At 52.4% G+C, this 14,399-nt stretch overlaps 1 protein-coding gene across 3 annotated transcripts in view; it reads left to right on the top strand.

Annotated features, from left to right (window-relative positions):
* The window catches only part of FRMD5 (FERM domain containing 5), a 127,306-nt gene that overhangs the window by 91,030 nt on the left and 21,877 nt on the right, over nucleotides 1-14,399 (top strand). For all 3 annotated transcript variants that reach the window (XM_064517796.1, XM_064517795.1, XM_064517797.1), the window contains exons 5-7: nucleotides 6,621-6,718; nucleotides 10,862-10,985; nucleotides 12,022-12,109. In XM_064517796.1, the coding sequence (XP_064373866.1) occupies nucleotides 6,621-6,718; nucleotides 10,862-10,985; nucleotides 12,022-12,109 (310 nt within the window). The remainder of the gene's footprint in view (nucleotides 1-6,620; nucleotides 6,719-10,861; nucleotides 10,986-12,021; nucleotides 12,110-14,399) is intronic.

Raw genomic sequence — 14,399 nt, 5'->3', positions numbered from 1 at the left:
CAGTGTGTGAGCAAGGTGTAGCAAAAGGGAGCAAACTTTGCCAGGATCTTTAGTCCTGGGGGAGGGCCTCCACGTGCAGCAGGAGCATCCAACTCTCCAGGAACCCGGAGAGCTCGGAGGGCTGAGCTGACATCAGACACTGCATATGCATTTTCCCAGATTCTGCTACAAAAAGGAAAAGGGAACATACCTGTTAATCACAGTGCTGATGTGTTAGACCCCACAAAGTGCTTTCACATTGGCTTGCTGTCTGTGGGGTGTTAGGGAGGAAAGCTGAACCTGGCTCTGCTCACGGGCCTGCTGCTGCAGGTGCAGCTCTTGGGTAGGGGCTGCGGTAGCGGGAAGCAGTCGCGGGCTGCACCGGCACGTGAGCCCTACCGATGCGGAGGTCCGTTGTGGGTCTCTGGTGTCGCAGTCAGCTTTTAAAGCAAAGCTGGAAGTGAGTTCTTAAACTGTCCTTAGATATTTTCCAAATTTTCTTCAGAACCAGAGCAGAGACTCCCCACTTCCTTTCCAAATGGTGGAGGTACCTTAACTGCTCTGCTATCGTCTGGATTCTCACCTGGATCAGGGAAGTCTGAAATGACTCTATAACACTAAAAATGAAGGTGGCCGAATGGGTCGGCCCAAATGATCATACTGCCTCACGTCATGTCTCTGTCAGTGGCCCAGGATATAATTAGGAAAGAAGAAACAAGACTACAGTGATACTTTCTAGCTGTGCTTTGCCGGTCTCCAGTGGTCTGTAGCCAAGGGTTTCCTGAGCCAGAGAGGGCTTCTTGACGGATGCACACTTTGGACGTTCCCAGTGTTTGTGGCACGGACTCCACGGTGTAACTTGGCACCGTCTCCTGGGCTTCCTTCTGCACTCGTCCCTGGGAGTTTTGCATTTGAAGGCATTCTCTGTTCATCTTCCTTGTACCATACAGGGTTTCAAAGGCATCATCCCATTCTCACCTTTCCAGGCTCTGCCATTCCTCTCTCAGACGTGATCCCAAGCCTGGGATCTCAGTGTCCTTCCCTGGACCTTCTCCAGTTTTGTTTTGCCCTTTCTGAAGTGGGGCAGGAGCAGACTTGCCCCTTGCGCTCACTGCATGAACACACTGTAGATTTATCTGTTGCTCCTTTGTGTTCTGTTCTCTATTCCTTCTGTCCCAAGTCCTCTGCTGACCTTTTGACAGCTACTGAGCACAGTGTCAGCACTGCCACGGTCCTGGCTGTTTTAAGCCCAAGATCCTGGTCCTGTGCTACCTGTTCTTTCGCGCCCCATAAGGAGTCTTGGGATCTGTGGCAGGGGTGTTTTGGCCAATTAAAGGGAATGTCACCTTTTGCGTAGCAGCTCCTGCTCGCTGTCGTTCCTCCTCCAAAGTTGTGTGGAGACAACCAATACTTCATATAGGGCCCTCTCCACTTCTTGTGCTATGAAGATAGAAACAGGCTAAGGACACCTTGTTTTCCTCAGAGCACGTGGTCTTTGTTTGTACTTTCAAACACCTTAAATGTCCCTCCGTTCTTTGTCCATTGTATTGTGGAGAAAACTTGTTTCTTCTCTCAAGCTTCTAAGAACTTACTGCAAAAACCAGAGTGAAATAAAATGCTCAGCGAGGGGCTGGCAATGTCCCTTCAATGCTAAAACGTCTGCTGCACCCAGGGGAGGCTGGCCCAGCTCCCAGTGGCAGCACCTTCTGGCTTAGGGCTGGGAACCTTTCGCCATCCGTGAGCTCTGCAGCTGCAAACTCGGGCACACCCGACGCGTCTGCAGGGCGGTAGCTGCTCGCAGTGTCCTGGATCCTGCCCTGCCAGCGAGGACCACGAGGTGCAAGGATGGAGAAGGCTCTGGCAGCCCGATTGAAAAGCTTTTGTTGCTTAGCTCTGTTAGGCTAAGTTTCACCACGGTAATGATTTTAAGACTATTTGGCTGCTTTTTGCTGGCCACAATGCCTAGTGTGCGCATCCCGTCTGCTGAGGTGCCAGGGTCGAGGTGGCAGGCAGGGCAGGAGGTAAAGGATGTCCTTAATCAGCAAAGGCTGCAAACAGACCTTGCGTGATTATTTATGCCTTAGAAGCTCCATTTGCTCGCTCCTGGAGTGAGGCCATTTGTAGACCTCTAAGAAACTTATCAAATCAATTCAAAGCATCCAAAACTATTTGGGGGCAAAGAGCTGCTGGCTGCTGCCCATTTGGAGCTGGATCACCATGGCCGTCTAGGAGTCAAGTATTTCACTCTCCTGTCTGTTTTTATTAATTTACAGGTTTGTTTAGTTAAAGTCAAGGCTAGTAAGATGATCCAGAGAAACAACATGCGAAGGAATGACAATAGATATGTTTTTTTCCCCTGATTATCCCCTGGATCTAGTTTTCCTATGTTAAAGGACACAAAACCACTAAGGTCATATCTTCAGAAAAAATACACATGTAAGTGGTGCAGGCAATGCAGATGAGCAGGTCTTTGTAAACAAATCAGTCTGGGTGCAAATAAGGATGTGTTAAAAAACATTATTTTTTTGCGTGCAGCAGCAATGCTCCCCTCTTCCCTTGCTTTTACCTATGGCATGTGCTGCAGTCAGAGGCGGTACACTGACGTGCCTAAGGAAGAAAGCCCTCTGTGTTTAAAAAAAAAAAAAAGTAGCAGAAACTTTCTCCTCTGTCTTCAGAGCAGACTATAAATGGCATTTTGCACTGTGGACAGTGAGCTACTGCAAATTAAAGGACCACCAACCTCATCTTCTGTAGGGCCCAAATAGCCATCAAATGGTGACAAATATCGTGTGTCATTCACTCAGACTTGATTAGATTCAACAGCCTGAAGATGCATAGCTCTAAATCTCTCTAAACATCCAGGCCCCACAAAGTTGAGGTGTTATTTTTCATTTGGCATTGGAAGACTCACAGAACACAGGCTGTGTGTGCCATTAAATATTCGAAATGAATAGTTAAGGTCCTTGCTAAGCACATGAAGAATTAAGTAGGCTTATTGAAAGAGCTAAATATATTCCAGGATTTCAGTCTTTGGATTTTCTATCTATTTTTGCAGGCAGCAAATGAAAGAGGATCTTTGGGATTTTGCTGTCTTTTATACAGTGTATTTAGAATATACCTAGGCTAGGTTTTTTACTTTAGTTTTGCATTAATAAGCTCTCTCTATGTTTTTGTTGGGCAGATGAGTTAGAAAACAAAAAGTAGAGAATGGCGAGATGTGTCAAAAAAAAGTTTTCTGGAGTTTGCTTTCCTTACGGTAACGTACAAAACTAATGAGAGCTTCAGTTGTGCTTCGCAGTAAGAACAACAAAAACCCCCCCCAAACCTTAGGTGGTTGTTTGGAAGTCTGAGAAAGTTGTGCAGGGCCAGCTCTTCCCAAGCGTGGCTGCCAGGCCTGTGGGAGAGGCAGGTGAGGAGGAAAGCAGGCGTTCGTAAAGAGTGCTACGCTGTTTTGCTGAGCCTATTTAAAAGCATCTCCATGTCCAGAACACAAGCATTTCTGCTGCTACCAGGGCATGCCCTGCAATCAGCTTTCTTGGATGTGATTGATCTGTCTTTTTGTACAGGCACCTTTTGGGAGACCCACAAAAGTGTCCTGGAGTAGATTTCACGTGGATACATCTTGTTTTTCTTAAAGACTTTATTTAGTTTGCAGATTTTATGTTAAGTCCTAGCAACTGCAACAGTATGCAGTCATTAGGCCTTAATTTAAATGTGAAATGGCCAAAGACATCTCCCCTGAATAATGACAGCTATTATGTGGGCATTAAACTATGCATGCAATATGTTAATTATATTTCTTTTCTTTAATCAGAAATTAGCAAACATCTGCAGTTGTCAGGCACAATAAGGAGAATTGAAATGCAGTTCAGAGATTTACCCTTGTGGAGAGTGGAAACTTGGCCAATTAAGAGCATCAAAGACGGGTCCCTTGCAGAACCAGCAGTACAAAAGAGGCCGTATCACTTCGCATTGAGTCTAGAGCCGGGTGGGATCTAGATCGTTACTAAGATAAAATAGTTACATCTGTATGAGAGCTTTGCCTTGTGTGCGCATGTAAATCTGTCGTTTCTTCTGCCAGCGGTCCAAGGAGATCTGCTCTGCAGAGACAGTTCAGCAAAACTTTGGTCTGAAGGAAAAAAGCCATTCCTAGGCTCATGGCTGGGCGCTCCTCAGCCGAGCGAGTTCGCTTTGCTAGCGTTACAGGTCCCCCTGCAGCGGGGAAGTGGAAGAACACAAAAAGCAGGAAGGAAGGGAAAGGAGGAGGAAATATGTCTGAGTCTAGGCAAGTTAAGATACAGATGAATTCTGCCTGAAGAGGAAGAGTGGCGGGAGGAATTCCTGAGCCGTGACGCTGGGAATTTTCAAGCTTGGAAATATTCTGCATCATTTTCCTTCATGAACTTTCAAAAGGAAACCTCATCACGCAACCCAAGCTCTACGCTTGAAAACTCCCCTTTCGAGATGGATATTTGCAAGGTAGAAGCAACCTACAGCATATCCAGACATTGTTTGGAAAAACTGCGAAGTCTAAGCCCTGCAAGGTTTTTAAAGCTCGTTCTAGCTGTTCCCTTTTATTGGTAAATATTTTTTGTGTGTGTGTGCTTTTATTTCCTCATCACTGTTTTAAAAGGAAAAAGTGCATAGTGAAAAGAGGCTTGAGGTGGTAGGATGCTTGAAAGGGGAAAGACTTCCTCCGCTGCGGGTTCTCTGCAGTAGAGTGCTGCGGAGGCCGTGCCACGTTGAACCCGATGGCAGCTGTGACCCAGGAAGCTCCTGTGCCATCATCAGCTTCAGTATGCAGCCCGCTCCGGCCAAGCGCCCGCTCCGTCAGCCCAGCCAGGAGCTCGGAGCCGCTCTGGGCTGCTCGGGCTGCTTCGCCTCTCACCGTGTATTTTGGAAAATCAGCTCTTTGCAGCAAAGGTGCTTGACTGAATCAGGATGTAGCAATTTTTGCTGGCAGAACTTTTCCCCCCATCAAGTGCGGGATGCACACTCGTGTAACCACAGCTTGGTCTGCAGCAGCAAGATTTTATTGTCTACGTTTCGGTCAAAAATGAGAACGCCCCTTGTTTTTCCTTCTCCCAGAGCGCTGGGCAGCAGCAGCAGGTTCGAACTTCTATCAGGTTTCCCTGCTAGACCCATTTGTCTTCATCAGTTCCTGTGGACCGAGGGCTGCCACTGCTGTATATTATTTTCTTTTACATTAGCTGCTACTATTTAGAAAATCCTGATCACTGAAAGTCCTGGCTGCCAACTCATTCTGGATTGCCAGCCCTCCAGAGGTGATTAAATGGGTAGTTAGAAATAGAAGACTCTTCTCCCCTTCATGAATAACGGATTAGCTCGTCTTCATTATTGCAAAGCGACCTTCTGCTCCTGTTGTTCCCTGCGGTTGCTGTGTGAAAGTGGTGCCCCGTGCTCTCTGCCCGAGGCCTGGAGTCAGCAGCGAGGCGAGACCCGAACCCGGCGTGGGCTGGCCCTGCTCGCGGCACGGCCGGCTCTGCCGCTGCGGCTGAAGCTCGGGCTGGAAATACACTTTCCTCTTGTGCCAGGAGACGGACGGGGTAGTCTTCAATGGCTGGATTTATCTTTAATGTATTTTATCTGTGAAAATTAGTGGGTTTTGTCATCATAAAAATGGACTTGAGAAATCAAGCGTGACTGAGATATTGCAGAGAGCAAGTCTGAGCATTTATATGTATTTCTAAGCACTCCAATTTCCATTTTGCTGCTTAACTGTATGACTTACATTTTGTCAGGTTTTCCCAAATGCTTTGCCACATGACTGAGCCCAGACTGTTACTTAGGTTTAAGTTTATTCGAATATATAATTTTTCCAGCATATTTAGTTTATATTTTACTGGGCTTTGGTGCATGGAGATAGAGATAGACAAATGCAAGAGGCAACCTGCTTCTAAAGGATGCTGACTTATTATTAATTATGGGCAAACACTGAGGAGGTAAGTGGATGCTTACAGAGAGCCCTGGAAATATGCAGAAAGTTGGGGAAAAAGAGTATCTCGTTATACGAACGCCTGAACTGCAAGGCGAGAGCGCAAGAGGGGCGTTGCTGGTCTCGGCTGCAGGCGAGCTGTGAGCCCTCGCGTGGGGCAGCCCCGATCCCGCCGCAAAGGGGCCGAGGTGCCGTGGGGCGCTCCGGAGCAGGGCAGAGGGCAGCCAGCACCTCCCCGCTGATGAGATTTCTCTTTTCTGTTTTTCCCCTGGTGGAAACACTCATCTAAAGTACTTGTGTGAAAAAGGGAGCTCGTAGTCTCTCTGCAGATTTACTCTGCTTTTAATGGCTATGCGAGTGTGAAAGCAGCTTGGCGACAGGGGAGAGGTGACCGAGATCTACGTCAGGCCTGCGAGGTCCAGGCTGGCCTCCAAAATGCATACTGTGCCTCTGCTGCAGGCTTGAACGGGAGAGAAACGCCTAAATCAGCCCAAGAACTGACCTTAAATGGGGAGCTGCCTGGTAATTAGCACTTGTTAAGTCCTAGCAAATGTAATATCTTGTAAAGGGACTGCTTGGAGAGAAACGTTAGTGCAAGTGTCTTGTGCAGGCATTCCACATCTGCATTGCCTGTTTAGGTAATTTAAACTTTGCTTAATGAATGGAATCTCTCTTTTATCCTCAGGTATTTAGTCTTCCTGCAGATCAAGAGAGACCTCTACCATGGCCGTCTCCTCTGCAAGACTTCGGATGCTGCTTTGTTAGCCGCCTATATCCTTCAAGGTAATGCTTTTTGACAAGATAAATTTGCTTTTCATGCTAAGTACTGATTACATTATTTCACTTACAACAGATCACTGCACCTAGAATACAAATGTCATCTAGCCAATGCAGGGCTCATGCTTCAAGATTGTACTTGTGCCTTACTGTGCTGGTCTGAAAGAGAATTAGAATTGATATTGTGATCTAAACTGCACCAGAAGCAACCACTCTGCCATCTGTTCTCTCAAAGTTATTCTACCTGCATTCAGGTCAGCAGCATCTCAGTAAAAGGCCCCTTGGCTAATCTAGTGCGTTTCCTAATTTCGCGCTTGTCCGGTGGCTTTCGTCCAAGGATCACGAAGCCCTTCACAAAAACACATCAGCTCACTAGGGCAGGTACTGGGCGTTCGGTGAGGCACCTCGTGACCGGGGGAAATGACTCGGGACTTCCAGGTCATTTGCTGTAACCATGAACACCCACATTCACAGCTATGCAATGTTGGTGTGGTCAGAAACCTGAAATACCCAGCATTTCCAGTGGGCAGACTGCAAAGGAATTCAGCACAATTCAGAGAAACCTCCCTAGATCTAGACTGTTTGCCACAGAGAAAATACTCTCCCGGCCTGAGAAACGCCACGGGAATGCAGTTTCCGCTGTGCAGCCTGCCCAGTGCGTGGCTGCGGCTGCAGGTACAGCGAGTGGCACTCGGTCCCCTCCCGAGCCCCGCTGGGCAGAGCCAGCTGCCTTCCTGGGGCTGTGCCTGCAGCTGCAAGCTCCGGTGCAGCGTGCGTTTCTAGTGCTTGGGGCTCTTTCAGGGTAACTTCTGCCGTACATGCTCTGATCCTGTGCTGGGTGCTCCGCTGCCTTAAGGCCAAACAGACGCACAAAAGATACCTATGACAAAGCACTTCTATTTTCTGGGACTGTACGAGGCCTACGGTAATTCTGGCAAGCCCCAGCAGTTTGCAGTTATAAAGAGGGATCCGGAGTTAAATGCAGTTTTGCTGACTTCTCGAACGGATGAACACGTCCTTGCATAAGCTCATTTCTTGCTGCCGAGTGCCTTAGCTAAGAAAGTGCCTTTGTCAGCAAGTCTGTGCAGGCGCTGGTGGAGTTCAGAGCAGGACGGGGAAAAATTCTGAGAAGCATCTGCCCGGTCTGCTGTCCCTCCTGTTTCTGCTGCTCTTGCGGTGTGACTCTGGGTGCTCGTGCCTCAGCTGTCCCATCCATGGCACAGAGCACGGCGGTGGCCGGCGTGTGCTTGGTAGGCTGAGCCATCCGTAGCGCTGGGTGTGGCGGCTTCAGGCCTTTTGGAAAAGCTACGTGCTGCGGGCATGGCAGAGCAGCACGCTGAACGTCACTAGCGTTGCAATATCAGGCGTTCAGAGGCCGGGAATTTGCAGCGTTGGCACCGTGTGCGTGGCCCGGTGTCCGTCGGGGCCGGCGGTGCCCCCACCACGGAGATGCCCATCGTGCACGTCCGGGGCCCGGGCTGCAGAGGCACCTCGGGCTGCTCTGCTCGCACCAGGGTGAACGTGGCACGGTGCCGGGCGGTGGAGGAAACCTGGCCAGAGCCGGGCTGCTGCCTGGAGACCCGCCTCGGGGTCTGGGTCCTGCATTGCCCCAGCTCTCGCAGCCGGGGGCTTGTCAGCTGGGACGCGGCGCACGTGTTGAGCTGGGACACACGTTGAGCTATGGCTACCAAGCCGTGCTGGGCCCTCGGCCCGTCGGGTCTTAGCACAGCCTTCCCCAGTGCTCCCAGTTGGAGAATCGCGGTGCTGGGAGCCGATGAAGCTGGCGGCTGTGGCCGTGCTGGCTGCAGGGGTGGCCGTGCCGCTTGGCCCCTGCCTGGCCTCGGTCGCACAGACTTCCTGACCCGTGAGCACGGCACGTCGCGCTTTACTCATGCTCCTTTCGGAGGTCCCTCGATATGTGTAGCCGTAATCCTGGGATGAGTTAGGTAGATGCGCCTGAGAAATCAAAAAAGACAAATTTCAGCTCTCCAAAGCATTTTTGAGTTATTTCATAGCGCCAGCTTATTTCCCCTCTTTTAGTGTTTTAAGCAGGAAGCATAAAAATTAATGTAACATCTACATTTCACTTAGGACCTGAGGCTGGAGGGAATTAAATCAGAGCAAGGTCCTTTCGTTCCCAGCAGTGAGGCACTGCAGCTTCGGTGCTATTGTAAATCACGGGAGGAGATACGCAGCTGACGCGCGCTGCTCCAGCGTGAAATACAGCCGCCTGCAGCTGAAGGAGGGCCATTCTTTTCTCCCGTCTCTTCTCTTTTTTTCCCCCCTCTTTTTAGTACAGCTCGAGCCAAATTCAGATGTAATTACTGGCTGGGTCCCAGGGGGTGGTGGAAGGAGAGGGGAGGAGCTGCCTGTTCACCTTCAGCCTGCTCCAAGGAAAAATGGGTTTTGCTGGGCGCCTCGCCCTGCGCGCCCGGTGTTTGGTGGCCGAGGACCGGGTGAGCCGGGGGCTCCTTTCGGTGCCTGGGATTTTCTGTCCTCTCCAAGTAAGCCACCAGGGCAGTTTGTTCGGGGTTCGTGGCTCCAGCCGGGGCCACCGACTTTGTGCCGCCAGGTCTGCCCCGAGCGGCACCGACCTCTTGTCGCCTGCTGAACTTAGGGCATTTGCCAAGGGTCGAAACGGGTTTTCTGTGGGCAGGGATCCAGCCCTGCTGGGAAGTCCTGCCCCAGCCCTGCTCCCCGCACGCCCTCTGTGCCGCTTCTCCCACGCAGCGCGGACTGTGATTATCAACCTTGTCATTACACTCCTCCAGTCAACGTTTCCTCCTGGTAGCTAAAAAGCCAAAGGACCTCTTCTCAATGTCAGTTTAGAGGTTTCCAACTAATTAAATTTTTTCCAGGCACAATTACATCCACTGGGTGAGCAGAACTCGTTTGCTGCTGTGTTTCTAAACAGACCAGGCTGGTTTTGCTGTGCTGGGTTTGGAAGAAGATGGTTTTGACCGGGCGAGATACCTCTTGCATTTTGTTCTCGGCATTGGTGGCTGCGAATAGTGTCCCCTGAGTGCCCCGGGCACCTGGAGTGACGTTAATATAGTTTTCCTAGCATTAATCACTGCTTTATTTCACTTAACGTTAAAGATCAGCGGAAGCCGTGTGAGTCCAGGGGCAATTTCAAGATCTGTTTCCTTTCCTGCAAACCGTCTCGTGGCTGTGCTGCAGGAGGTGGCAGGAATGCAGTTTTTATTTTGGCAATGTTTTTGTTACAGCCAGTGAAAGACCCCGAGTTTCAAATCACGCAGAGTCAGTCCCTGTATTTTTCTCAACAGCAGGCTGAACACAGCGGAGCTGCACTAATACCGCAGAAAAACCTTCTCGGTAAATGCTCTCCCGCTGAACCCAGGCCTCGTTAGCTGCTGGGTTTGAGCAGTTTTGTACCGCAGAGGGTTTTGGGGCCACGACGGGCAGCCTCGGCGCTGCGGACGTGCCCGTGGGGCAGGACCTGGCGCTGCTGTCCTGCGGGGTGGCAGGTCCCCGCGAGCTGCCCGGCCCCTCGGCCGCGCTCGTGCGGAGTGGCCGTGCCGAGCTGCTCCCACGCCCACTGTGGGACCCGAGCAGCGCATGGGAAATATTTGGCAAATAATTTGAGGAATTAATAAGTTTGGGACGGTGACCATCTGCTCGCGGGTGATTCCCAAGCAAGCAGTGAAATTAATTGGGCACAGTTAATGCCTTACAAATGATTCACGCTGCTGCTAAGCCCAGACGCAGGCGACGCGGCTTTTCCCAGGCTGCCTCGCCTTGGCCCCGTGCTCCGGAGCCGGCCGGCCCCTGCTCCCGCGCCCGTCCGCGCTGAGCTGCTGCCGGCCTGGCTGCCCCTTCTGCCGGCGTCTGCAGGGCACCCGTGGGTGATCGGCAGGATGGGGAGATGCTGCTCCCTCCCTGCTCCCACGGGCCCCTTCTCCCGCTGTCGGAGCTGCTGTGGGCACCGGGAGCGGGGTGCCCGGCCCTGGCATCCCGGCTGCTTCCCCGTGTCCCACGTCTCGACCCCAGCTGGTCTCCCGGGAGCCCTCCCAGGGCAGGACAGCAGACTCCTCGCTCCCGTTTATCAAAATCGCATCTCAATAAACGAGCGTGTTCTCGGTGATGGAAGTGGTTGCTTTGTTATTCATCCGTTCTTTCCTTCCCCAGCGGAGATCGGGGACTATGACCCGGGCAAGCATCCAGAAGGCTACAGCTCCAAGTTCCAGTTTTTCCCTAAACATTCAGAAAAGCTGGAAAGGAAAATTGCAGAGATTCACAAAACAGAGCTGAGGTAAAGTCAGCACTGCAGCATAACACGCAGTTTTGTTTCGAGGGGATAGAAATGTCAGCTGATATTAGGGTTATTGATGTGCTGTTCTTGTTCCTATTTAGGGCTTTCAGTCATGCTGTGGGATGAGTACTTTTATAGCTTTTGTGTGTAAGATAAAGCTGAAAGCCAGAAGTTCTCTTGGCAGCATTGTTCACATGTAATAAGAAAAATAGTCTTTAAAGAATGTGTTTAAAAAGGCAGATGGTTTTGCTGTATTCAGTTAGAGGCATTGCAACAAATCACCGCTAAAGCATCCTGTGAGTAGTAAACAGCATCTCCTAGCAAACCTCTGGTCACTGAAAGAAAAATGTGATTGAACTGCCAAGGAAAGGTGCAGAAAGGGCACGTTAATAAACCAGATGTGCAGGCAGTGAGACAGCAGTGAGCCTCCCCCGCTCCCGCCTAGCACCCCTGGCCCCTTTGCCCAGCGCCGTCCCCGAGGCCCCTGGGGAGTGTGGCTGTCCAAACCTGCTTCTGACTTCTCCTCACCCGCAGCCCTTGGAGGAGGCTGTGGGGCTTGTTCTCGCTGAAGTCTCCCTTTCCCCCCCTTCCCAGGCTGTTCCTTCAGCTGGGCACAGCCCTTGACCGGGATCTCCACTTTCCTCCAACAGGACGTGGACAATAACCAAAATCCACCCTCGATAAATATTCTTTTACAATCCTCCCTAGCTGAAGAAATGTTGGTGGATGCCTGTGCTGCAAATATTTAATTCAGCCCCGAATTTTGCAGATGCTCCTTGATTCTGGTCCTTTCTCGTGCCGCTAGCTTGGCATATCTCCTGCTGAATCAAGCTGGCAGGAAAGAAGAACGGATGGGCTTTCAGTGCTCGCTTCCTGCCTCAGATTGATTGTGCTAACTAGTGTAACTCAAATATGCCATGACCGATCCCTCTTGTTGTTAATGGAAACCGTGAAGCTAATGAGTGACTTTCACATTCATGTCTTTCATGGAATTCTTTCTTTCTTTTTTCTTTTTTTCTTCTTTTTTCTCTGCTAGTGGTCAGACGCCAGCTACTTCAGAGTTAAATTTTCTGCGGAAAGCCCAGACTCTGGAGACCTATGGAGTTGACCCACACCCTTGCAAGGTAAAACTGGTTTCAGAAAGCTTTTTTTTGTTGTTGTTGTTAGATTTTTCACTCTGGCCGGTAGCAAGTTGCAAGGTACCATTGATAGGTTCCAAGTGCAGCGATTTATCACCTGCCAGCAGGTTTTGGCATTGACCGAGCCGTACTATGTGGCATGTGCTGCGTGCGGCTCGGTGGATGCTGCCCTCTTCCACGGAGCCAGCAGTGCTTTATCTAGACTTAAATAGCTTAAAACACAAATATGTGCATTGAGGGAAGCAAGGAAGATAACTGCTGTGAAATTCATCCATAGGAGTATTTAAAGAAGCTATCGGGAAGTGTTTTCATATGCAGACAACTGTAAAAGACGATAGCCAATCATCCTTTGCAAAAGCATGTAATTTTGAGGCAGTAACAAGGTCAGTAATGTGTCTGAGAAACCAACAAGTATTAATTTCCAGAGACAGTCTAACTGTATATTCTTCCCCGGGCAGTAATCTAGTTTTCTGTTTGAAATGCTCTTTATTGACTGCATGTGTCATCGCCTTTGGCCCTGTGTGGCCCCTTATAATCCTGTCATGCACATGGATATGGGATGCAAAGCAGACGGAGGATTTTACTGCAAAGGAGGTGTCTGCTCCGTGGTCATCCAGGGCTTTGAAGTGAATTATGCAGCATAAATACACGATCACAGTAAATATGTCTGGCTTGAGGAGGGGAGCCCTGCCCCGTTTAGTGGCGGTCTGTGATTTGTGAAGTGGATGCGTTCCCTGCCCAGAAGAGCCAGGGCAGGGGTGGAAGGGCTGCGCCACCTCGTCCCCGCTGCTGCCGCGGGGGCTGCCTGGCCGGCAGCTCGCCTTGCCCCGGGAGCCGCTCTGCGGCGCGGAGCTGGCCGGGAGGATGTTCGGGGTGCTGCTAAGGCCGGGTGCTGCTGAGCCTGCCGCCGTGGCTCGGGCAGGCTGCCTGGCCTCGGTCCCCTCCAGCAACGTGAGGGTAACGGCGCTTCCCGCCCCACGAAGGGAGAGGGCAGGGAGCCGCGCTGGCCCTGCCGCGGGATGCTGTGCCCTGCCGCGGGATGCTGTGCCCTGCCGCGGGATGCTGTGCCCTGCCGCGGGTTGCTGTGCCCTGCCGCGGGATGCTGTGCCCTGCCGCGTTCCCGGTCCCAGACCCCGCGCCTGCGGGATGCTCTCGAGCTGCTCCCTGAGTCCTTGCTCCGGGCGCCGAGCTCCCGCGCTCCCCGTCCCCCCCGCTGCTGGGAGCTCCCCGCGCTGCGTCTCTGCTCCCTGCTGCCCTGGGTCCTGCTCGTCTGGCCCTCGCCACCGCCCACCCCACGCTATCCGTGCCCCGATCCCTCCTCAACGCCTCCGGCACCCACCGCTTCCAGCCCCCTCCGTCCCCCCTGTGTCTGCTGCCGCCCCCTCCCCCTGCTCTGGCTGCTCTTCCCGGATGCCCCTGCCCCGCTGGCCCCCAGACCCCCCCGTCTCTGCCGCGGCACCCCGAAGCGCAGGTCTACGCCCTGCCCCACGACCCCCGAGGGAAGCCGTGTCCCAGCTGCTCGCGCGTTTGGACCATCCAGCTTCCACCCTCGGCTCGTGGAAGAGTTAAGAGGTGGCCCTGGGGCTTGGCCGTCCCTGAACAGTGACCTGCTCCCGCGCCCGCAGCGGGGTGAAACCCTGGAGACGAAGCCGAGCTCAGCGCGCGCCCGGCCTCCTCCTGCATCCCGGTCCTTCCCCCTCTTTTTCCGCCGCCTCTTCAGGCCTGCTCCGGGCAGGAGCGCAGCATCCGTCGCTGCCGGGGCGGAGAGGCGACAGCGGCACGTCGGCCCCCAGCGTGCTGAGTGCCGGCGGGGCAGCTCAGAGCAGACTTTCCCTTCCCCGGTGCCGAGTCTGCCGAGCTGCCTGACGCCTCGGTGATCCCGGAGCTCCCACGCTTGCTGCCGGCGAGGGAGGGCAGCAGCCTCGGCCGTCGGGAGAGCAGGAGCGGGTCTATTCGATGCTCTCTGTGGTATGCGGGGGCAAGCAGACTTTGCACCCCCCGGGGGGGTGAAGGGAGCTGGGTCAAACAGGGGCAAAATCAAAATCCTGCAAGAAGCCGGCAAACAGCCCTGCCACTCGCTGCGCAGCCCCCGGGTCGCTTGCTCCGTGGCAGCACATCTCGCTGCCTTGGACGCGGATGCCTGCAGAAGGCGGCTGGTAGCGGTCGGGCTCACAGATGCTCCAGAGAGAGTGAAATTCTGCACACTGCTGCTATTTCAAACTCTGATTAAGGCCTCGGGTCCGTGGCTGCAGCCACCGCAGAGAAAACGCTGAAG

Source organism: Dromaius novaehollandiae, chromosome 10 (assembly GCF_036370855.1).
Source record: "Dromaius novaehollandiae isolate bDroNov1 chromosome 10, bDroNov1.hap1, whole genome shotgun sequence".
In the NCBI taxonomy this organism is placed as follows: domain Eukaryota; kingdom Metazoa; phylum Chordata; class Aves; order Casuariiformes; family Dromaiidae; genus Dromaius; species Dromaius novaehollandiae.
The sequence above is the reverse complement of the archived record's forward strand: the minus strand, read 5'-3'. Positions and strand labels throughout refer to the sequence as shown.